At 32.4% G+C, this 24195-nt stretch overlaps 2 protein-coding genes across 8 annotated transcripts in view; one reads left to right on the top strand and one right to left on the bottom strand.

Moving 5' to 3' along the window:
* The window catches only part of LOC127701935 (homeobox protein 2-like), a 30360-nt gene extending 25363 nt beyond the window's left edge, over positions 1 to 4997 (top strand). For all 5 annotated transcript variants that reach the window (XM_052205906.1, XM_052205908.1, XM_052205907.1 and 2 more), the window contains one exon: positions 2384 to 4997. In XM_052205906.1, coding sequence (XP_052061866.1) covers positions 2384 to 2635 — 252 coding nt within the window. In that variant the 3' untranslated portion in view covers positions 2636 to 4997. The remainder of the gene's footprint in view (positions 1 to 2383) is intronic.
* A 6868-nt stretch (positions 4998 to 11865) lies between these two features.
* On the bottom strand, positions 11866 to 15447 carry LOC127700910 (uncharacterized). Of its 3 annotated transcripts, none has more exons than XM_052204628.1 (2): positions 15307 to 15447; positions 11866 to 13740 (listed from the first exon to the last, which is right to left on the bottom strand). In XM_052204628.1, the coding sequence occupies exon 2, from the start codon at positions 13734 to 13736 to the stop codon at positions 12018 to 12020; it is 1719 nt and encodes a 572-aa protein (XP_052060588.1). In that variant the 5' UTR covers positions 13737 to 13740; positions 15307 to 15447; the 3' UTR covers positions 11866 to 12017. The 3 variants fall into 3 exon arrangements, with proteins under 3 accessions (XP_052060588.1, XP_052060586.1, XP_052060589.1); XM_052204626.1 differs by having other exon boundaries at positions 15311 to 15447; XM_052204629.1 differs by lacking the exon at positions 15307 to 15447 and adding an exon at positions 15071 to 15177.
* Between the last annotated feature and the right edge of the window lie 8748 nt (positions 15448 to 24195).

The raw sequence follows: 24195 nt of genomic DNA, 5'->3' as shown, positions 1-24195 counted from the left end.
TTAACCAACGAGTACATAACTCCTAGTAAATCATGCAGATACAGAAAGAACAAATAATCAAATCAAATTCTCTCGTGATTTAATTTCTTTTTAAAGAAAGATATATGGAGGAAAAGGCATTGTTATAATATTTAATGGTTTGTATTGTCACCAGCTTATTTGAATTCACATGGTTTTATATATAAATTTGAACACACTTTAGAGTAGCTTCACTTATTCATTGGTAAGAGGCTTTATTTACAAAAAACTGTTTTATGCTGATACAGTAACAATTGTCACAGGTTGGTGTGACCAGGCAGTGTGACAAACCCAAACAGCTGTAACTTCAAAAAATCAAAAATGAAACTATGCACAAACATATCAATATTTTAATGACAGAGTCTTGTAATTTTGACAGTTATGTTCATGTTTTGAAGATTATTTTTATGACCCTCCCACAATTATGGTTAATCAATAACTTGTTTCCTATTTGAAAAAAAATTATCACCAAGGAAAATCACCAAAGAACCAGCATTCATGGAAGATATTACAGAGGACTTAAGTAGGGTACCTCCCTTATGTCACAAGATCATGTTTCAGAATTGCCAGGTCACTTTTCAACAAATAAAAATTAAATCTGTATCGGTTTGAACATTTTTAAATGCACAGGTTCTTTTAAACTGAGACATCAGGTCACCCGCCACACTATACAAGGTTGCAGGTCGGATTTGACAATGTTGTCTCCACATATTAGGGATTCAGGCAGGTTTCATGAGGTGTCAGGTTATTTTAGAGAAAATATGACAGAAAACAGGGAAATGGTCCACAACAAGATCTCTTGTCTGCCTATAGATCTGTTCTGACTTAATTAAGATCAGTTTACCATGTCTAATTAGGATACATGTTTATACAGTGATTTCTTGTGTCTGTTATCTCAGTGTATGGATGTTGTATTATAGAGTTTCATACGGTTACATTATTCAAAAATTCAAAAACGAAGTATACATAAGTTGAACATAACTGATTAGATTATTAGATTTAATTCCATTAGATAATAAATTATCAGTTCCCTTAGACACAGGAGTTGAAATGTTACAATAAACTTGTATGCAGCAAACAAAACAAAAAAAAAATGAAAATGTGATAAATCTTTTTAGATTTTACATGTTATGGTTAATTTAATCATTATAGTTGAACTTTTTTCCCTTTTCTGCAGAACTTAAATATGTGATAAATAGATTATAACATGTCTTTTCCATATTGACCCAGGTATCATCCCTCAACCCATATTGGCCCTCGACTAAAGCCTCGGGCTGATATGGGAGTCTCGGGATGATACCAGGCCCAATATGGAAAAGGGCATGTTATAATCTATAAATATTTAATTGTGAACAGGTTATATAGAAATACGTTATATTTTTACTATACCAACCTATAACACATTATACACAAGTTTTCTTACATTCAACCAATAAGTACAGTGTTGGGGAATATAAAAATACAAATTGCATGATGTGTTCTTGAAGAGATATTACCAATTTTTATTTTGTCATTGGTTTATTTTTTGTTTGCAGAAAATTAAAAGATAACATTTATTTGGAAACTAGCTTAACAACCAAATGAAAGTGAATTAAATGCTTTGTTTTCATTTAAAACCCAAGCCTGTTTTATGATAAATATGGAGTCCACCTGCTTTTTTTCCTACCAACTACATGTATTTTGTTAAACCTTTTAAGTTTTTTGACATGCCATAAATTAACCAATATCCTCAAGGACCTTGCATAGTTATTTGCTTTAGAACACTGTTTACATACTATTGAAAAGTGTACATAAACTCTGTTAAATTTCAATAATATATTACATCTACTCTATAAAGGAAAACTCAGTTACTTTTCGATTGTATGTGCATAACAGAATTTTTTAAATGCAATTAATAGTACACATTGTCCCCATATTAAATGTGTGAAGTAGCTTTGATAAAAAATAACAGGATATCTGTCACAATCAGTGTTTATGTCAAGTTGGTGTGATATACAAGTTCATGATTCAGAAGAAAAAAGAAGGAATTTTTATTTGTTTGCTTTCAGATAGTCTGTATTTGATATAATACATGTAGAATTGAAGCAAAAAATATCAATACTGATAAATTAAATAAATAATAATTACATAAAGATCAATAGGTACTTGTCATCAAATATTTAATGGATTTGGGTGCCACTGTAAATAGGGAAAATTCATTTGGAATTTATTTCTGTTTACTATGTTGAAGTTTGTCCACATTTATACACATCACTTCCCAATATATTCCATTTTTAAGCAAAAATGGAATCTACCTTCATGAACTTAGAAGTATACCAGTATTACTATTTAAGAAATGTTTTATATTGTTAATTTCTATTTTTAGGCACTTGATTATGCAAAGAATGTTCCAAAGCCAGCAGTGAAAGCTCGTCCAACACAATACAATTCTTATGAAGTTGCTTCACAGTTATCTCCCATTGTAAAAGCAGGATCTACGGGGTCAAAGTCACCAACACATAGTACACAGAATGTTGATGTTGTAGATCTGAAGAAACTTCAACAAAGACATGAACAGGAGAAGAAAAACATAGCCATGATGAGATCAAACATGGAATCAGTGCCTCAGAAGGCTTAATATAATTTATACTGTTATACTTGTTTATAGTTTATATAAAAAATCTATTTAATAATCTGTTCTATATTTTATTTTATAAAAAGCAAAGAAGAACAATATGCAATACATGACTTTATGTATTTCCTTTGTCTGATCTTACAACATGACATAGTTGGTTTTATCTAAGATAGGAAAAGCTATACTAGATTTAAGTGCAGACAGAAAAAAATGCCTGTTTGGTATTGCACTTTTTTCTTGAAACTTTCTTACCAAATACAAAAATTATTGTTAAAAAATTGATAAATTTATATATTTATTGTGAAACTGATATAAGATATAAACGATTTTAACATTCTCAAATTTTGCAAAGTACTCCTGAGAAAAAAAAACCAATGAAGAGATGAAAAGGTTTCAGTTCCAATTCTTCAGTGAAAGTAAAATGTTCTACATTTGAGCAGAAAATCTTGCAAGGATATTATTTGAATATGTGTTTAATGTATATTTATATATATGTATAATATATAGACAGTAGAGACCTATTTATAGTTATAGTATTGTCTGGGTGGAGAAAATATCTTTTATGTAACCTTTTTCAAAGTTTTATCATTTAAAGTTTTTTGTTATCAGCCTAGTTTTAGACTGAAAACTGATTTATTCCAAAGTGCCACAAGAAGAAATCTATATACTTATATATTAACAAAGTTTTTAATCACAAACTGGAAGTTTTAATAGGTAGTTTTCACATGAAAAAGTTTATAACGAACAGACAGTAGGCTTTAGCACTAACAGTAATTAAACATCATTTACTAAGATAATGAAAAAAATCAGGGGATAAAATTTTCTGGGTTTTTTTTGTATCTATTTCAAAAAAAATATTTTAAAAGGATTATAATAGTCACAGAATATTTAAAAAAATATGTAAGTAAATATTTCGTATAAATCTTTCAAAAGACTGAAGATAAATTACGAAGGTCTAGATCCTAATTGTGTTTCAATCTCATACCTCCAACACAGCATTTATTATATTTTTACATTTAGCAGTCCCATAAAACTGACACTTGTTTCCCAACAGAATAGGACCTCATATCTATTCTTTACATCCGTCCTATTACACTATTGAATAGAACCTTTGATCCATGAGTCATAGCTGTCCAATTAGTGCTGTACATTATATAACCCATATCGAAGCATACTGTGATATATTTTAATATTGTACAAATCATTATTAGAATTACGTTTTATTAAAGTGTCAAGTTTTCATTATTCATTATTATATTTGTATATTTGAAAAAAATGTCTTTATTGCCATTATTTTTATTCCAAGTTTATTCATATTGTATAAACCTGTCTTTATGAAGTCTTAAAAGTATTAAGCACATTTGTAATCTGAATTGTTTTCTGTAGTGTTATGTGATATGTTTGTTCCCTATTTGTCTTAGTTTTTCATTAATATTCCTTCATTTTGATGTAACATTCAACTAATCAAAATTTAAGTGACATTAGTTTTTATTTTACACACATAGTAAAATAACATTCTTCATTGCATTTTGTATATATTACCTATATGCATTCCAAAACATAATTGTAACTTGTAAGCATATTTGTTCAAGTACCATCAGAATAGTTCATCAATAAAGGTTGATTTGTTTTATGAATTAAAAGAAACATTATATAATTGATTTCTATTGATATGATAAATCATCCTTTACTATTTATTTCATATAAAATCCACAAAATATTATTTATTGAAGCACACATAAAAAAATCTTATCATTAGCCTTTTCACCCTTTGCACTTTTAATTTGCTCAAAGACCTAATATGAGTGATTTGAAATGTCGTGGGAAATGTCATCCCTGTATTTTATACATTTGTACTTCATTTATTATATGTATAAAATTATTACACCTTTTATAGTTATGCCAGGAATTAGTGGATATGTAGAAGATCTCTTAATATATATTTCTGTTTTTTTTGGGTGGTGGCAGATCTATGAATAACAAATCGTTCTACTTTTGTTGTTTGTTCAAAACATAATTTAAGAAATATTTAAATTGTTTATCATTTTTTTTTTTTTTTACATCTTTGGGAAATTTCTGAAATTAATTGAAACTCCTTAATGCAGTTATTATTTATTTGAGTTGTTTTAGAAAAAAACAAAAATTTTGTTCAGCTCTTGATGGTTTTAATTTCTTTCTAAGATGTGAACACTTTAAATTGACTATTAAAACAACAAAAGCACTGACACATTATGTTACCATCAGTATTTATATATTCACAACTTTTGTAAATCCTATTTGATGTATGACTAGAACTGTAGCTTTGAAGATGGATGTCAACAGAGATATGTATTCAGAAAGAGAATTAAACTGTTACATATTATAATGTCTTGTCATTACTAAACAATAGGAAATGTTGGATGTATATTAATGAGAAAGTAGGGAGTCTTGGCTGAGTGATCTAAGTAGTTCATCTACAGTGGTCATCAATGAGAAAGTAGGGCGGCAAGGCTGAGTGATCTAAGTAGTTAATCTACAGTGGACATCAATGAGAAAGTAGGGCATCTTGGCTGAGTGATCTAAGTAGTTAATCACAGTGGACATCATTGAGAAAGTAGGGTGTCATGGCTGAGTGATCTAAGTACATTTTGTAGTTCATCTACAGTGGTCATCAATGAGAAAGAAGGGTGTCATGGCTGAGTGATCTAAGTAGTTCATCTACAGTGGTCATCAATGAGAAAGTGGGACGTCATGGCTGAGTGATCTAAGTAGTTCATGTACAGTGGTCACTAGCCTGTCACACTGATGTTGTGAGTTTAAACAAGGCTGATAGTGTGATAGGTATGACTCCCATCTTATTCTCCTTGAAAAACCCATCATTCATTGATTGATTTGGCTGTACAAAAAAGAAACTCCTAGTGATGAAAAAACATGTACCAATACTGAATAATGACCCATATTGTCAGAGCAAGAAATAATAAGTACAAAATTATGTCAAAAACAGATTACTGAAGCACAAATATTGATTTTATTTGGTTCCTATATACAGAAGAAAAAAAATATGAGAAACTGAAGACAATGTGTGCACATTGCAAATAAATTATATCTGGTTATTTTGGGTTTATAGTTCTAAAACTTAAGGCTAGTATTATAGTAATGCAGTCAACATTGTCCTCATACAATCTTCTTACAAACTATTATTTCAGAAGAAATAGATTAGTTGATATTGAATATATATAATAATACACTGTGTGTTTAGTACTGGTACATATATTTTCATCTCTAGTTAATCAGTGTTCTCCCTACAAATTTCATATAGCATCCTGGTAAACAGCGAAACCATGAAATATCATCTTGTTTCTAGAATTTATAGCATCACATCCAAAACACTATCTATAAGGGAATCATTTCTAATACTATCACATTCAAGTAATATATCATCACATTACCATGATGCTAAAAGGCCTTTGGGAAAACACTGAGTTTATTTGAAACAAAATTATCTTCAGCTTTACAAGTTCTATTTTTCTGTACTGACCAAATAAAATTACTATTTGTGCTTCAGTTATCTTTAATAAACTGACAATGACATGTCAAAAAATGAAACAAAGATCAAAAGACAAACAACAGTATACAAAACACAACTAAACTAAAGACTGAACAACACACACCCCACCAAAAACCAGGGGTGCTCTCAGGTGCTCTGGAAGGGTGAGCAGATCCTGCTCTACATTTGGCACTCGCCATGTTTCTAATGTAAGTACAAATGCTGTGATCAGTTGAAATTTGGTGGGTTATATTTGAGGAAAGGAGGACAGATTGTGGTTATGACTATTGGAACATATCTGTCATCATCTGTGTATCAGATATTCCATGACGGTCAACCAACTCGTGATGGTGTCCATAAAATTTTCAAAGGAATGATTTCAACTTCACCACTTGGAAATCTTGGTTCAATAGCTTCCTTTTGAGCAGTAACCCTCTATCAAGGAAATGCATGCTCTGGAATATTGTATCAACTGGGAGATATATACTCCATATGCAGGCACTGCAGAATATTGCTACACAGAAATGAAAAGTTCACTATTGGGAAGCTAATCTCATCTCTTTTGAAATGAAGCATAATCAACAAATACTTTGTAAACTGTTCATAATTTTTTATACTGAGATTGCATTATCTCCCTTTGTAAATTTGAAAAAGTTGGGGAAATAAACCTTGCTATTAATACACTGTTTCTACTGAATTTGTTCAAGCATAAGATACCCATGAAAACTTGCTTTAAAGCATAACCAACAGTGTATGGTTATTTTTATGTGTTGAAAATTTTGGATCAGAACCTGTCAAAAATGAAAACAACTTTATAATTTTCATGTGACCAAAGTGCTTTTCTGGATTAACCTTCATCAGGAATGCTCAGAGTTAAATATTTGAAAGCAAGGATGTATAAGAGCTGAAACAGTTGAAGAGCTATATGACCAAAAAAGACTTAAAAAATGTGGATAGTTTCAACATGTGGACACAGATGACCCCCGCTTGCATATCATATAGTTATAAAGGGATATAACTGAAGAACAGTAAAAGTGACACAACCCAAATTTGAACTTGATCTGAGTTTTGTGGTAATAAGCATTGTGTGTAAGTCTCATAACATTTGGTTGAGGCTAACTTAAGTAGAGAACAGAAACTAAAAATTCAGCAATTTTTCTATTTGTAAACACGCATAACTCTAGAACGGTTGTGTATAAGTTTTATAACATTTGGTTGAGACAAGCTAAAGTTAGAGAACGGAAACGAAAAATTCAGCAATTTTTATGTTTATAAAGGGACATAACTCAAGAATGGTAAAAGTGTCACCACCAAATTTCGTACTTAATCTGTATTATGTAGTAATAAGCATTGTGTATAAGTTTCATTACATTTGTTTGAGGCAAACTAAAGTTAGAAAAAGGAAACAACAAATTTGTACTTGATCTTAGTTTTGTGGTAATGAATATTGTGTATAGGTTTCATAATGTTTGGTTGGGGCAAACTTAAGTTACAGAATGGAAACTAAAAATTTTGCAATCTTTCAAATTATAAAGGGGCATAATTCAATAATGGTTAAAGTGACACTACCCAAATTCAACTTGATATAAGTTTTATCAGTGGAAGTCAAAATTAAACATTGCATTGTATAAAGCATTGATTGTAGTTGATTCAACTATAATCATGGACAAAGGAAGATAACTCCAATTTTAAAAATTACTTGATATTTAGAAGAAAATAATTATTTTTTAATTTTTCCATTTATAAACGGGCATAACTCTAGAACGGTTAAAGTGACGCCACCAAAATTCAAACTTGATCTGTGTTTTGTGGTAATAAGCATTGTGTAGAAGTTTCATAACATTTGGTTGAGGCAAACTTAAGTTAGATAACGGAAACTAAAAATTTTGCAATTTTTCCATTTATTAAGGGCCATAACTCTAGAACGGTTAAAGTGACACCACCAAAATTCAAACTTGATCTGTATTTTGTGGTAATAAGCATTGAACAGTTGAATATAAGTTTCATAACAGTTGGTTGAGGCAAACTAAAGTTAGAGAACAGAAACCAATTTTGGGATGTACGGACGTATGTTCATAACGTACAGACGGACAAGGGTAAAATTTAATGCCCTCTCAGCTATAGCGGGGGCATAAAAAAGTTTACCTAAAGCTATTGCTATAGCATGTATAGTAACAGACATGACCATGGAAAATCTCAACCAATGGTCAATGGGCCATGAAATTGAGGTAGAGGTCATATCATACCTGCCAGACTGACACGCATGACATCTACACCTTGCAATCATCCCATACAATTACCCTGAGAAACGCACCTAACCCAGGAAAAAACATTGACCAACCAATCATGAAAATGAGGTCAAAGTCAGACAAACCCTGCTAGACAGACATGTATACCAAATACAGTTATCTATTGCTTTTAGTATCTGAAAAACACACCAAAACCTAAAACTTATCATTGATCAATAAACCATGAAAATGAAGGTTTTAAGGCCAGATGAAACCTGCCTGACTGACATGTACACCTTACAATTATTCCATACACCAAATATGTTTGACCTACTGCTTATAGTATCTGTGAAACGGACCTATTAAATGTAACTTTAACCTTGATCACTAATCGATTAAATTTGGTTGAGGTAAGGTGCATCCTGTCTGATGGTCATGTAAACATTGCAAGGATCCCATATATCAAATATAGAAATCAATTTCTGGTAATAAGAATAAGAGAAAATATCAAATGACAATAAAATTCTGTGCTGGGCGCAGCTTGATACGACCGCAGAGGTCGAACCCTGAACAGTTGGGGCAAGTATAGACACAACATTCAAGGTTGATACAGCTCTGAATTTGGATTGTGATTAAATATTTGACACAGCATAGGTTTCTGACACAGAATGAATGTGGTCTAAGAACTTAAACAATTTTAATTTACCTATTCAAACCATATCATTATTATTTGCTTTTATATATAAATCAGAAATAACCAATTTAAAATGGAAAATTTTAAAGAAGAAAAATATCCCCCCCCCCAAATTTTTTGAAACCCCCTTATGATTCATCACCCCCAATCTCAATCCCAGCCTTCCCTTTGTGGTATGGTACCTTGCAGTACAATTTCAGAGAGATCCATACTCTTGAACACAAGTTATTGTCTGGAAACTAGAAAAATGCTAGTGTTTATGCCCCAAATTCCTAAATGTTTAGGGCAATTACCCCCAAACTCAAACCCAGCTTTCCCTTTATGATATGGAACCTTGTAGTTCAATTTCATAAAGATCTATACACTTACCGGTAAACACAAGTTATTGTCCTGAAAGTAGAAAGATGCTTGTTTTTTGCCCCTTTTTGCCCCCTAACTCCTAAAATTTTGAGGCAATCACCCCCAAAATCAATCCTAGCCTTCCCTTTGTGGTAGAGTACCTTGCAGTACAATTTCAGAGAGATCCATACACTTGAACACAAGTTATTGTCTGGAAACTAGAAAAATGCTTACCAGGTATTTTTGGCCCCCTTTTGGCTCTTATTCCTAAACGTTTTGGGCAATTACCCCCAAACTCAATTCCAGCTTTCCCTTTGTGATATGGAACCTTGTAGTACAATTTCAGAAAGATCCATACACTTACACACAAGTTATTGTCATGAAACTAGAAAAATGCTTGTTTTTTGCCCCTTTATGGCCCCTTATTCCTAAAATTTGGAGGCAATTACCACAAAAATCAATCCCAGCATTCCCTTTGTGATATGGAACCTTGTGGTACAATATCAGAGAGATCCATACACTTACACACAAGTTATGTCTGGAAGTTACAATAAAATGCTCCGCTGGGCGCAGCTTGATACAACTGCAGAGGTCGAACCCTGAACAGTTGGGGCAAGTATGGACACAACATTCAAGCTTGATACAGCACTGAATTTGTCTTGTGTTTAAATATTTGATACAGCATAGGTTTCTGACACAGAATGAATGTGGTCTAAGAACTTAAAATTTTTAATTTACCTATTCAAACCATATCATTATTATTTGCTTTTATATATAAATCAGAAATAACCAATTTAAAATGGAAAATTTTAAAGAAAATAAAATGCTCCGCTGGGCGCAGCTTGATATGACCGCAGAGGAGGAATCCTGAACAGTTGTGGCAAGTATGGACACAACATTCAAGCTTGATACAGCACTGAATTTGGATTATGATTAAATATTTGACACAGCATAGGTTTCTGACACAGAATGAATGTGGTCTAAGAACTTAAAATTTTTAATTTACCTATTCAAACCATATCATTATTATTTGCTTTTATATATAAATCAGAAATAACCAATTTAAATGGGACAATTTTAAAGAAAAAAAAAATCCCTCCCCCAAATTTTTTGAACCCCCTTATGATTCATCACCCCCAAACTCAATCCCAGCCTTCCCTTTGTGGTATGGTACCTTGCAGTACAATTTCAGAGAGATCCATACACTTGAACACAAGTTATTGTCTGGAAACTAGAAAAATTCTTGTTTTTTGTCCCTTTTTGGTCCCAAATTCCTAAACGTTTAGGGCAATTACCCCAAAACTCAAACCCAGCTTTCCCTTTGTGATAAGGAACCTTGCAGTACAATTTCATAAAGATCCATACACTTACACACAAGTTATTGTCCTGAAACTAGAAAAAATGCGTGTTTTTTGCCCCTAATTCCTAAGATTTTGAGGCAATTGCCAACAAAATCAATCCCAGCCTTCCATTTGTGGTATGGTACCTTGCAGTACAATTTCAGAGAGATCCATACACTTGAACACAAGTAATTCTCTGGAAACTAGAAAAATGCTTATTTTTGGCCCCTTATTCCTAAACGTTTTGGGCAATTACCCCCAAACTCAATTCCAGCTTTCCCTTTGTGATATGGAACCTTGTAGTACAATTTCATAAAGATCCATACACTTACACACAAGTTATTGTCCGGAAACTAGAAAAATGCTTGTTTTTTGCCCCTTTTTTGGCCCCTAATTCCTAAAATTTTGAGGCAATTACCCCCAAAATCAATCCCAGCATTCCCTTACTCATTGGAACCTTATGGTACAATGTCAGAGAGATCCATACACTAACACACAAGTTATGTCTGGAAGTTACAAAAATGCTTATTTTTGGCCCCTAATTCCTTAACTCTTGGTACCATAACCCCCAAAATCAATCCCAACCTTCCTTTTGTGGTATTGAACCTTATGGTAAAATTTCATAGAGATCCATTCACTTAAACCAAAGTTAGAGTGCAAAAACCAATGTGTCTTCGGACAACGACAACGCCAACGTCATACCAATATACAACCGCGGTCGTATAAAAATGCTTATTTTTGGCCCCTAATTCCTTAACTGTTGGTACCATAACCCCTAAAATCAATCCCAACCTTCCTTTTGTGGTATTGAACCTTATGGTAAAATTTCATAGAGATCCATTCACTAAAACTAAAGTTAGAGTGCGAAAACCAATGAGGTCAAGGACAATGGACAAGTTTATGACAGACCAAAATTTATCTTCTTAACATAAGGCATCTATATTTACATGTATATACATTTTTGTACACATGTACAAGGTATGAAGCATCCAGATCTTTTACCTTCTGCAATATAAGGCTTCATATAAATAGTTTACATCGCTGCTCTCGCATTTAATGACTTTTGTTGCAGGCCAGACAAAAACCATAACATCAGATTAGATACAAATGTTTCTATGTTTAATTTGTATTACAAAAAAACAACTCAATTAGATACATGATCATAAATAAACATATTGATGCATGAATAATATTTTAAAACCTGAAAGACTAAAATGGCAAGTCAGTGCACAAAAACGTTATAATATGTACAATTCATTTATACTATTAATAAATCTTCTTCAGATTCTGTTGTCAAGTCTACATGACCTTTGGCCCCTGACAACTGAGGTGGCAACAGTGCACAGTTACATTTGCCCACTAGCGGAGCTATTCTGTCATAATGATTTCCATTTGTGTGACATAAGGTTATGTAACAAAGGTCAAAACAATCAACATCACTTTGTTTAAATCTTGGTGAAAAAAGCAACCAGCGATAGAATTTTCCAGAATGATCAGGTGATAACATATATACATCACGTTGCAGTAATGTTGCAGCACCGTATATTTCTGCTTGTGTTGCCCATGTCCCATCCTTCCTCATTGAAATTATATGAGATTGTATCGACTTCCCATCTATGAATTGTTCAAAATCTTTTGGATACTTTTCCATTAAGTCTACAACTGTTTGACGAAGTTCTTCATGACAAGTTTCTGTGTTGTATATCACTTTACTTAAAGCCCGGAAGAAACAGTTGCCATCACCACGAATATAATCAACTTGTCTCTCTTCAGGTTCGATTATGTCTCGGATCATGTCATAGGCTGGATAACTGGGTGTAGCCATTATTTTCCCATCAGAATCAGTATTTGACTTTAAAAAACTTTGCTTTTTGTCATCGATATAGATGGTCTGTTTTGCACCTTCACTTAAGCCAGCATTTCTTTCACCTGAAATTTTGCCACCATGGAAATCTTCGTCTCCAATGATATAAGATTTCTCAGTAGATCTATGCTTTGATGACGAAGGCATGTTTTTGTCCTTGTTTGCGACCTCGATATCATAGTCATAAATTTTGGAAAGATCATTTTCATACCGACTTGAAGAGGGTAATGCTGACATTATCCTGTCGTTTCGCTTACTACTTCTGTCATTTTCATCATCAGATAAACAAATTATACCATGATGTGTTCCAGATGACCTTGGCTGTCCAGGTCTTGATGAATGCCTTCGAATATTATTCGAAGTTGGTATTATACGAGAAGGATGAGTATTTGGTGGTGAATCTAATCTGCAGTCTGTCTCCACATTTGGAGATTTATTCCTAGTATTCATGGAATATGGTTGCGTACGAGGGTTGGAAGTTGATCGACCTCGCCTTGTCTTTACATCTGTACCATTGTTGTTTAAATTTCTGTTTACAAAAGGTGCTATATCACAGTCTGAATCATCAGAAAGACTTTCACTGTATATTTCATCACTTTCATCTGACAGATCAATATAATTATCACTATATCTCAGAGCTCTCCTCCTTGAACTGGGAAGAGTTTTATATTCTGGAATCCATGAATTTGGAAGACTTTTATGTTCTATTTTTCTTGAGTTTGGGAGAGTACTATAATGTTGAATTGGAATTTGAACTAATCGATCATGAGCCTCATGCTGAACTCGTCTGGTAGAAATAGGTTTAGAAAATTTTCCATTATTTGCTTTATTATAAAGTCTGTGCTCATCTGATTCCCAGTCTGATGTGGAATAAGGAGAAAAGTGTTCATCCCTGATGTACTTATCTCTTTCGTTATCAAACCCAAGTCTAGAAAATTCTCTTGGTAATGATGGTCTTGCTAAATTTTCTGTGACCGGATTCCAGATATTGGTACCAGTTTGGAATGATGGGTAATCGTAGTATCTCAACGAGGGTCTTGAACTGTCTGAATTCCAACTTTCCCTTGGCAATAGACGACTTGTGCCTCTTAAATTATCTTTATAAGTTCTCATTTTTCTGAAAATAAAAAAAGATTATATGACAAATTTATACTGACACATTGTTTTTGTATATATCAATATTGAAGAATTTTCTTTCTTTTTACTACTTCCTTTTGGGTTGGCAAAGTATAACCCAGGAGGGAAATCTGGGGTGGGAAAACCAGTTTTTTCCCAGACTTGGCTATATTCCCTGAAAGAGTAATACTGGGCAATATGATTTTTCAGGCTTATTTTTACACAGAATAGAAAAGAAATATCGTATTTTTAAAGTATTGTTGCTAAATATATATATTTTATACAGATATACAGTCATTTTCAGAGGATAAAAAAATCCATTTCTTCGTCTCCAATAATTCTATATAGACAGAATACAATTAAGTTTTGCACATTTTTACATGTAAAACTTTTCCAAAGTTTAAAGAAATAAATTTTAGTGTAGTCTGTTAGTGAGTTGTAAATTTAAATTGCTAAACATTAAAAATTTATATAGTTTACACATATTTTATTTGCATAAACACAAAATGGATAAGACACAAGCCAAACAGACTTATGAAGTAAAAATGTATATACTAAGTATACACCCTAAAGGGACCTGTCACACACACTTGTAGAGATGATAAGGCTAATTTATTAAAATTGCAATATAAACGTATCCATATTATAATCTGAATAATCACTTTTGTACTAGTAAAATACTATAAACACTTTTTAGCAATGAACAAAATTGTTAATATAAAGTTCATTTTCCTTACAATTATAACAATTGTTTACTATAAATATTAGTTAAGGAATGACTGATATATATATCTTTAATTTCTGTCTATGAAGAAATAACTTCAAAAATGTGGTGCACATTGAATAACCCCCATAGCAGGTTATTTTAAAGTGTGCACCTCATTTTTTAGGTTATTTCTTAGGTTATTTCATAGAAACTATTAGTATAATAGTCCCAGATGTAGTACACAAATCTTGATTCTAAATTTGAGCAAAAATATTTGCAGAAAGTGCTTTGAATGGACCATGGTTATACACCTTATCGCTATTTGGAAATCTGTCCCGCTTGAACTATTGACGTCATACAACAATCACTTTTCCATTGTGGAGTCAGATATTCTGTAATGTGATGTCAAAATTTTACAGGAACCTTTGTGATATCCAGTAATGGCGGACAAATAGCGATAAGGTGTATTAATTCTTAAGGAAATTTGATATATTGTCCTATAACCCTCTTTCCTTATCGAAGACTCAGTAACTTAAACAGACATCCTCAGTTCCTGTTCCAGAAATAATGTTTACCAAAAGTTGTTGCCTTTTAATTTATTTATCTGTTTTTTATAATTACTTACGGAATTATTGTCTGTACATTCCAATTAAAATTCAATTTTAATTTTACTATTCCTCTTTAAAGATTTCAGTATATAGTCTGATGTTCCACAGGTCTTAAGAAACTAACACTGATCTTGCGGTCATTGCTTATTAACTTATATAATACTACAGTATCCAGGTATATTATTGATAGACACATGATAGAGAGGTATTGACAAATGAATAATTATAAAATGTCTATAACTAAACAACTTACTAACTGTGTTCTCATGTGAAAGGTATTTCAATGTTCTGTCACGATCAGCAGCTTTATCTTGTATGAATCAGCCTAGTAAAGGGTGTAATTTTCGCGATTCGTGAATCATCCAGAACAACTGTAAACAAATTGTCACGTGGTTTATTATGTCCAAATAAATCCATATAAACTGCTTGAGATAGTTACAAAAAAGACTACTGATTGAAACGCTTTTTTGACGCAGACTGATAACAATGGTTGATGCGTCTTATTACCACAAACTCCATTCAATTGTACTACGGACAAAAAAGAACGCAATTATGACTTATGAATAGTAATTAGGAACTTTGGGACAGGACTATTTATTATAGCCCTCTCCCTTTTTTCCAAAAATCCTTATTTTTTTTTCTTTCTTTATTTTGTATCATTTTTGCACTTTTTTTTATGTTATATATTGAGATAAATATACCAGAAATAACATGTTTTTACTATCAATTTCTAGTTTACTATCAACCGATCAGTATTTTAAATCTTTTTTGCATTTTCTTTTACTTTTTATATAATATGTGTACATAAAAAAACAAAATTTATAGTAAAAATTTTAACTGTTTCTAATAATTGATAACAAATATTGATAAAAGAAAAAGCTGTCAAAGTGGCTTAATTTTGTATATTGACTGGCTACATGGTGCCACAAAATAAATCAATTGTTACAAGGTTTAAAAGACGATTAAAATTTGATAAATCTTCTTTTAAAATGCCAGTGTACAATTTTCTAAAATGTAAAATCCATGAATTCTTCTTTTAAAAAGAAACTTTCAATAATCTTATCTTGTACATGCATGTATATTCAAATGATTAACTAATTAATGGTGACTTATTGTCCAAACAAATTAATGAGTAGGCTACTTAAAGGCCTAAAAATTGAACTATAATACCATATCCCAGTAAAACTAATAATTAACCAACTTAATTTGCAAATTCAAAAAAACAACATTGTTTACCATTACTGTTGGTTGAAAAGACATAGTTGATGTAATACAGCTTCAAAACTATGATATTTTTCTAATTTTTAGGAAATTTTCTCTAAAAGCTTATTATCAATAACAAATTTGTTTATAGAAAGATGTATTTGGGTGAAATATACATTATAACAAAAAAATATGTTGGTCACATGTGCATGTGGCCTGAAATTTATGATTTTAATTATCAAAGTGTACAATTGACACATGATGTCACAGTGACATTATTATTGATTGAATGTTTCAAAACTGGATGATTTTGTACATAATATAATAATTATTTTTACATGATTTTTGTAACAATTTAAAAAAAAAATTAATAATTTTTTTTTTTCAATAATCGTGAGGGGGCGGACAGGGGGTACCTTTCTCCTTTCTCCCGCCCTTTCTCTCCTTTCTCCCACCCCCTCTTTCCTTTCTCCCGCCCCTCTTCTCCTTTCTCCCGCCCCTCTTCTCTTGTCTCCCTCTCTAAAACATGAAAAACTAATGTATAGGAAGCTCATTTTAAAAGAAATTGATCAAATATCTTGTTTTTTATGGCTCGTCCCCGTCTTGTTCTTTCACGAGATAGAAGTGTTGTTTCTTCTGCTTCAAGAATCTCAATAGATTTTTCACTAAATGTTAAGCTTTCTGTTTGCAATGAATTTGTAAGTCTGATGCACGCCGTTTCCCGATGTTTTTTTTTTCAAAATAGAAATCCAAATTATAGAATCGCAGGATAATGTTTGAAAATACGGGGAATTGTTGTGCCACTATTTGCAATTTCGTTAAGAAACCCATTAGTTTTAAAATGGTTGCTAAAAACGCTGCTTGCAAATTAGAAAAATAGAATTCATTAGGAAAAGAATAGTTACACGGATATAATTTAGCGAAAATGCATAGTACAAGCAGCCGTGGAAATTCAGACAGAAAATGGTTTGTTGGAATGGAATTAACAAAGAAGAATAATTGTCTCTGAACTTGGTTATTTTGCAGCACAACCTTTTCTATGTTCCAAGTGTAACCAGTTTCTGAACATTATTGGACTGTACAGAAAATATGGTTCCGGAAGCTTGTATAAAATAAATTGCCAACACTGTAATCGTATACGCGCTAAGCGTAGTTTACACAGGACAGCAACATCAGAATGAGGCAAAAGTTAACAAAGGCTTGACATTTTGGGATGTCAACACTTAATGTGCACCCGATGGGACGAAATAAAATTAGATCATTCAGATCCCGTTACATATTTTTCTTTCAATTTGGTATTTCAAAACAAATTATTTCTCGAAATTTACAATCACACGATTCATTAAAAAAACAGTGGCGAACAATAAATGAATAATCGGTGCTTTGATGAAGTTTAATCCAAAAAAAGCGCTCCGAACGCAAAAAAAATAAATTAAAGAGATACTTTTGTTTACATGCATGTAGTCCGGCCGCAACTACGCACTGGGCAACTCACACGTTTACATCATAGAGTAAATACTATATTAAAAATATGTATTATTTTATTTATCACTTTTACAACTGATGGAATGTTTTTATAAATAACATTTTTTGATGGTTGCATTAAATTAAATGTGTCTTTTAGACACAACTAATCAAATTGTATTGTATCGTCCTGATAATGCCTGAAATATTTGCCACTGGACAATTTGCAACCTCAAATCAATCAATTCAAACTACTTGAAAATCACAGTGTACTTAATCAAATTTTGAAAGCACTTTATCCTTGCATGAAAGTAGGGTGGCATTACCTTTGTCTAGTTTGATAGTGTTAAGTTGAAGAAATTTTTTTTCTAAGCTGAATGTGCACCCAGTTACATGTAGGTCGAAATAAAATTAAATCAGTAAAATTGATAAAAAATTTACTAAAACGGACAGAAGAAATGACAACAAAATAACAAACACCATTCAGATCCCATTACATATTTTTTCAATACCTCGGAGTAAAAATAACGTTACTCTACATTCAGTAACGTCTTCCCTTTTATGTCAAAATCTTTGCATATCAGTCAATTTTGAAGCAATTTGTCTAAAAAAAGGTTTTGATTTGATTTATGTGTTGTTAACGCCATTTTAAAGTACCGCTTTTGATCTATAATTTTAGTGGCGGCCAGTTTTGATTGGTGGAGGAAGCCTGAGTGCCCGGAGAAAACCACCGACGTTCGATAGGAAAACGGACACTCCTATAATGGTTTACTTTTATCAATTGTAACTTGGATGGAGAGTTGTCTCATTGGCACTCATACCACATCTTCCTATATCTACTCCTAGTCAATTAAGATTGGAGTCGAGTGCACCCGCATGAGCGAGATTCGAAACTCACAACCTCCGTGTTGACTGGCTAGTGATTACTACTTAGACCACTTGGCCACCGAGTCCCCCTTTTGACATGTGTCTCTATACATATAAAAAAGAAGATGTGATGTGATTACCAATGAGACAACTCTTCACGAAAGACTTAATGACATAGAAATTAACAACTATGGATAATCGTATGGCCTTCAACAATGAACAAAGCCCTTTCCGCATAGTCAGCTAACGGGAAAACTAACGGCCTTATTACTGTACAAAAAAATGAACCAAAAACAAAAATGTAACACAGCAACAAACGACAACCACTGAATGACAGGCTCATGACTAGGAACAGACACATGCATACAGAATGTGGTGGGTTAAACATATTAGCTGGATCCCCAACCTCCCCCTAACCTGGGACAGTGGTGTAACAGTACAACATAAGAACGAACTATAAGAATCAGTTAAAAAGGCTTAACTCATCAGATGGATACAAATAGAAATACATATAACAACAAATTGCTTCGCCGAGCACAGCTGGATACGACCGCAGAGGTCCAACCCTGAACAGTTGGGGCAAAAATGGACACAATATTAGCGCTTGATACAGGTCTGAGTTTGGATTGTAATTAATATTTGACACATAATAGGTTTCTGACACAGAATAACTGTAGTCAAAGAACTTAGAATTGGTTATATGATTTGAATTTATATTCAATATTTTGCTATTGTGCAATACACTATGATGTTGCAAATTGACCCCCACCCTTTTTTCACACCCCCCCCCCCTTTTCCAAAAATAAAAATTCTTTCCCTCAAGATATGGTCATAATCTCAATTCAAATTTCCAATGGAATTTGCATCCATAATTACCCATTTAAATACATCATAAAAGTTTTAAAATAGAAAATGACATACATAATCATGGCTAAAATTAATTAATAGTAACTTCTAAAATTAAATTGACAGCTAATCACACCAAAATAATACCATTACTTTATACATAATTTAAAAGCAGTGTAAGGGAGGTAATCCAAACATACACAACATTGTACTTTAAATGTGTTTGGATTATTTCCCTTACACTGCTTTTAAATTGTCCATTAACCAGGAAACCCTTGTTTTCTTCCTTTTTTGCCCCTAATTCCTAAACGGTTTGATCCATAACCCCCAAAGTCAATCCTAACCATCCCTTTGTGGTATGGAAACTTGTGGTATAATTTCAGAGAGATTCATACACCGTTCCACAAGTTATTGTCTGGAAACTAGAAAAATGCTTATTTGGGCCATTTTTTGGCCCCTAATTCCTAAACTGTTAGGACCATAACCCTCAAAATCAATCCCAACCTTCCTCTTGTGGTTATAAACCTTGTGTTTGAATTTCATAGATTTCTATTTACTTATACTAAAGTAATTGTCCGGAAACCAAATGTCTTCGGACGACGACGACGACGACGTGATACCAATATACGACCGCAAACAAATTTGCGGTCGTATAAAAACATAGAATGGACGAGGCCAGGTACTTGTACATCCCAACAACACAAAAACACCAAGTACAGATCTGAGGGTACTCGCAGTTACTGACAGCTAGTTCACAGCCACTTTCAACTAATAAAACAAAATCATGCATCTAAGACTAAATTATCAGTCAGTACACATTCAACATCCAATGGAATTAGTGTAAAGATGTCACAAACAGCAGAGAAAAACATGTCCTTGTGCAATGCCACGATATAGGACCTGTATCGTTGCATTGCACATGGTCATGTTTTCCTCTGTTGTTTATGACATCTTTACACGACCTGTATCGTTGCATTGCAAAAGGTCGTGATTTTCTCTGCTGTTTATGACATCTTTAAACTAAATCCATTGGATGTTGAATGTGTACTGAATGATAATTTTGAGGTATCGACAGATTGTAGATCTATGTAGACTCAGTATCATATCCTGTAAATTGTTAGTTTTTAGTCTTTCTCCGGATATGAGATCGTAGTGAATGAGTGACGACGCTCATAGTATTTATGAGGTCGTTTTCGTTACTACGACATTTATTTGCACTTTCATGAAGCTTTTTATTAACTAATTTAATAAAATAATTGTTTTCCAGCTCACTTTTATTAATATTTATATACATTTTGGACATTTTTGTCTCCCTTTTCAATTCCTTTTCTCCTTTCTCCTGCCCCCTCTCTCCTTTCCCCAGCCCCTCTCCTTTATCCCGCCCGTGCTCTCCTTTCTCCCACCCCTTCTCTCCCTGTCCGCCCCCTCCAATAATATACAGGAACAAGATTTTTTTAAAAGTCAAAATTTATTTCAAACTTACCTCAATTTAATTTATGTTTGAATGCCTCTTGTAATTTAATAGAAACACACCATTAGGGTTGTTCAGTTACTATTAGATTTAAATTTTGGGGCAACATTGGCAGGTCATCATTGACTTTGAAAGGTATTATAACAAAGAATTGCAAAGGTTAATTCAAGCTAAAGTTTGTTAAAATTCAAGCAAAAAACATTTAGTTTTTCAGCTGTCATACGGACCTCAAATCCTTATACATGTAATGACTCAATTCAAACCAAGATTTCAAAGGTACAGATAATATTACACTGAAAGCATATATGTTTGTCTCAATACTAAAGTTATGTCTTTTTATCGTCACAACACACATTTTAGGATTCTAGATAAAACGTTCAAATAGTGGCAACACCACTTCTTCCTAACATCTTGTCAACATTTTATTAATGGCTACATTCTCAAAATACTAGTTACACCCTGGTAATACCTCTGGCAACAATATCATCATATATAGAAAGATGCCTGACCTTAATTTTGTGGCAATAAGCAGTCATCCAATGAACTGGGAATGTGTAAAAAATAAATAGAGAATGTGTCTATGGGCCACAGATGCCCCCGTTTGTAAATATGCATGAGTCAACTCCCACATACAGATGCAGGATTCACGTAGTTAAGACCGTTTTGTGATTATAAGCATTGTGTATAAATTTTCATAACATTTGGTTGACGCGAACTAAAGTTAGAGAACGGAAATGACAGATTTAGCAATGTTTCCATTCATAAAGGGGCATAACTCATGAATGGTAAAAGTGACACAACCCAATTTCGAACTTGATCTGTGTTTTGTGGTAATAAGCATTGTGTATAAGTTTTATAACATTTGGTTGAGGTAAACTAAAGTTATTGAATGGAAACCAATTTTGGGGAAGTACAGACCGACGGACGGGACGGGACGGACAAGAGTAACACTTAATGCCCCCTCCGCTACGGCGGGGGCATAAAAACTGTGGTATACGATAAATCGATACAAATATGGGATTGGACACTTTTGAAAACTCTCGCTGTTATTCTGATAGGACAGGTATATTGACTATTCAATTTTTTCACCTTTAATCATTTATTCACAGGGTATAAAATATGAGATACATGTAGTTACAACATACGTGTATAATAAATTAATATAATTCTACTAAAATATTAATCCCTTTGAAACATGAGCAATTTGACCAGGATGGGTACATTTCTTGTAGCTATATATATGTATCATAAATTCTTTATTCTATTTGTAAGAAAGTATAAGCACTTTGTTTGAAAGTGAAATATAGATGTATATGAGTGCATGTAGTATGTTCTAAACAATTTGTAATAATCAAATTGTAAATCCAGTATTGAAAATTTCTTTTCTGTCATATCATTATAGATACATCGTGATTCCAACTCCTACATGCTTTGTTGGGCAAAAAATTAAAGTTGCAAATTGTGAAAACATATATGGGTGATAGGATTTTCCAGTCCAATATACATACTCAAAGAACTTCCAAGTTTGAACACATATAACTTAGACCATGTAATAAACACATCTTGATTCTGCAACTGAAAATCAAACTAAGATGAAAGGAACAATCATTTTATATTTTTGGTAACTTTATTATCCCTAATTAACTTAACAAGGACCATAATAAAGAAAATGATATTTGCAAATCTGAACCCCCAAACAGGATCATGTAAAAATTAAACATTAACTCACAAAACAAAAATAAAATACCACATAACAACTGTCACATCTACCTTTATAACACACATGACTTAAAAAAATAGTTATAAAGAAATTTTTGACAACTAATGACTAAAACTAATTGAACAAAATCCATATACTTATATTATGATTACTGGTTTATGGAAACAAGTTTGAGTTATTTCCCTTTGAACAGAAACTAATAAAGCAAAAAAAGTTCTCTAAAATTAGATATGATCTAACCACTAAAAAATTAAATAGTTCTCTAAAATTAGATATGATGTAACAAAATGTATATCTATTTTCAAATTATAATCAAATATAATTAATAGTTCCAAGTACTTTTTCTTTCATTTGTCACAAACTAATATAGATCTGCAACTTATCTATTATCTACACAATGTAATGTAATGAAATATACCCTTTATTAAAAATAGATTATTATCTAATTAAAAGAGTTCACTTCATCCAAAAAAAATTGTATATAGAGCATTCAGAAAATGAGTTTATACAGAATAACAAACACACCTACCACAAATTCTTCAAACAATTTACCAAAGAAAAGAAAAAAAAATCCAAAATGTCATTTATCATTAATACAATGTCTTTTAAAAATCTTTTAAAAAATGAATTATTTCCCTTTGAACAGAAATCTAGTAATTAATAAGTATTTCATCAAAAATTTAATTCTTGGGAAAGGGCTATAACTCAACAATGAGAAACGCTAAAATCGTGAAAATTGAACTTGACCTTCATTCAGTCACAGGAAACAACATATCTAAATTTGAAAAAATTTTGTCAAAGGGTTTTTATGTTAGTGAACGGACACTGTTTGGCAGCCGCCCACCAGTCCGCCCATCCGCCTGCCGTACATCCACAAATCAATAACCGATTTTTACTTCGAAAATCCGGTTAATAAAATGAATTGCATCTCCTGCAACAAAACTATATATGTATGAGATGAGAGTTTTTTTGCTCAGTGTTGAAGGCCTCACTGTGACTTTGAGATGAATCAATGTCTGTAATCAAGAATCTCTTCAGGAGATATCTTTGTTTCTTATTACATGTCTTTTGAACATTTAGAAATTGATCGTTAACAGCAGATCTTTGGTAATATAAGCTGGATTCATTTAAAACTTATTTTTGAAATTAGTTGTAGAGCTTGTAAAAGTAATATAAAAACCGGAATATAAAGATAAGAAGATGTGGTATGATTGCCAATGAGGCAAACAACTGTCCACCAGACACCAATTGATGAGAAGTTAGTAACAACAGATCACTGTACTGCCTTCAACAATGAGCAAAACTCATACCACAGAGCAAGCCATAAAAGGCCCAGAAATGACAAATGCAAAACAAACGAAGACTATTCTGACTTTTTAGTTTAATTGCACTGTTTGGTTTCTGTGTTATCAATGTTTCCCCAATATTTCATATTTGTGTATATTTATTTTCTCTGTTTGATTTTTAATATCTTTCAGGTGGTTAATTAACTTATTGCTTAAAGATGCACATGTCATAAAGTTCAGTTCACATTTATAAAACTTTGGTCACTCAATAAAGTGCACAAAGTA

The sequence above is a fragment of the Mytilus californianus genome, unplaced genomic scaffold (genome assembly GCF_021869535.1).
Source record: "Mytilus californianus isolate M0D057914Y unplaced genomic scaffold, xbMytCali1.0.p SCAF_5, whole genome shotgun sequence".
In the NCBI taxonomy this organism is placed as follows: Eukaryota; Metazoa; Mollusca; class Bivalvia; order Mytilida; family Mytilidae; genus Mytilus; species Mytilus californianus.
The sequence above is the reverse complement of the archived record's forward strand: the minus strand, read 5'-3'. Positions and strand labels throughout refer to the sequence as shown.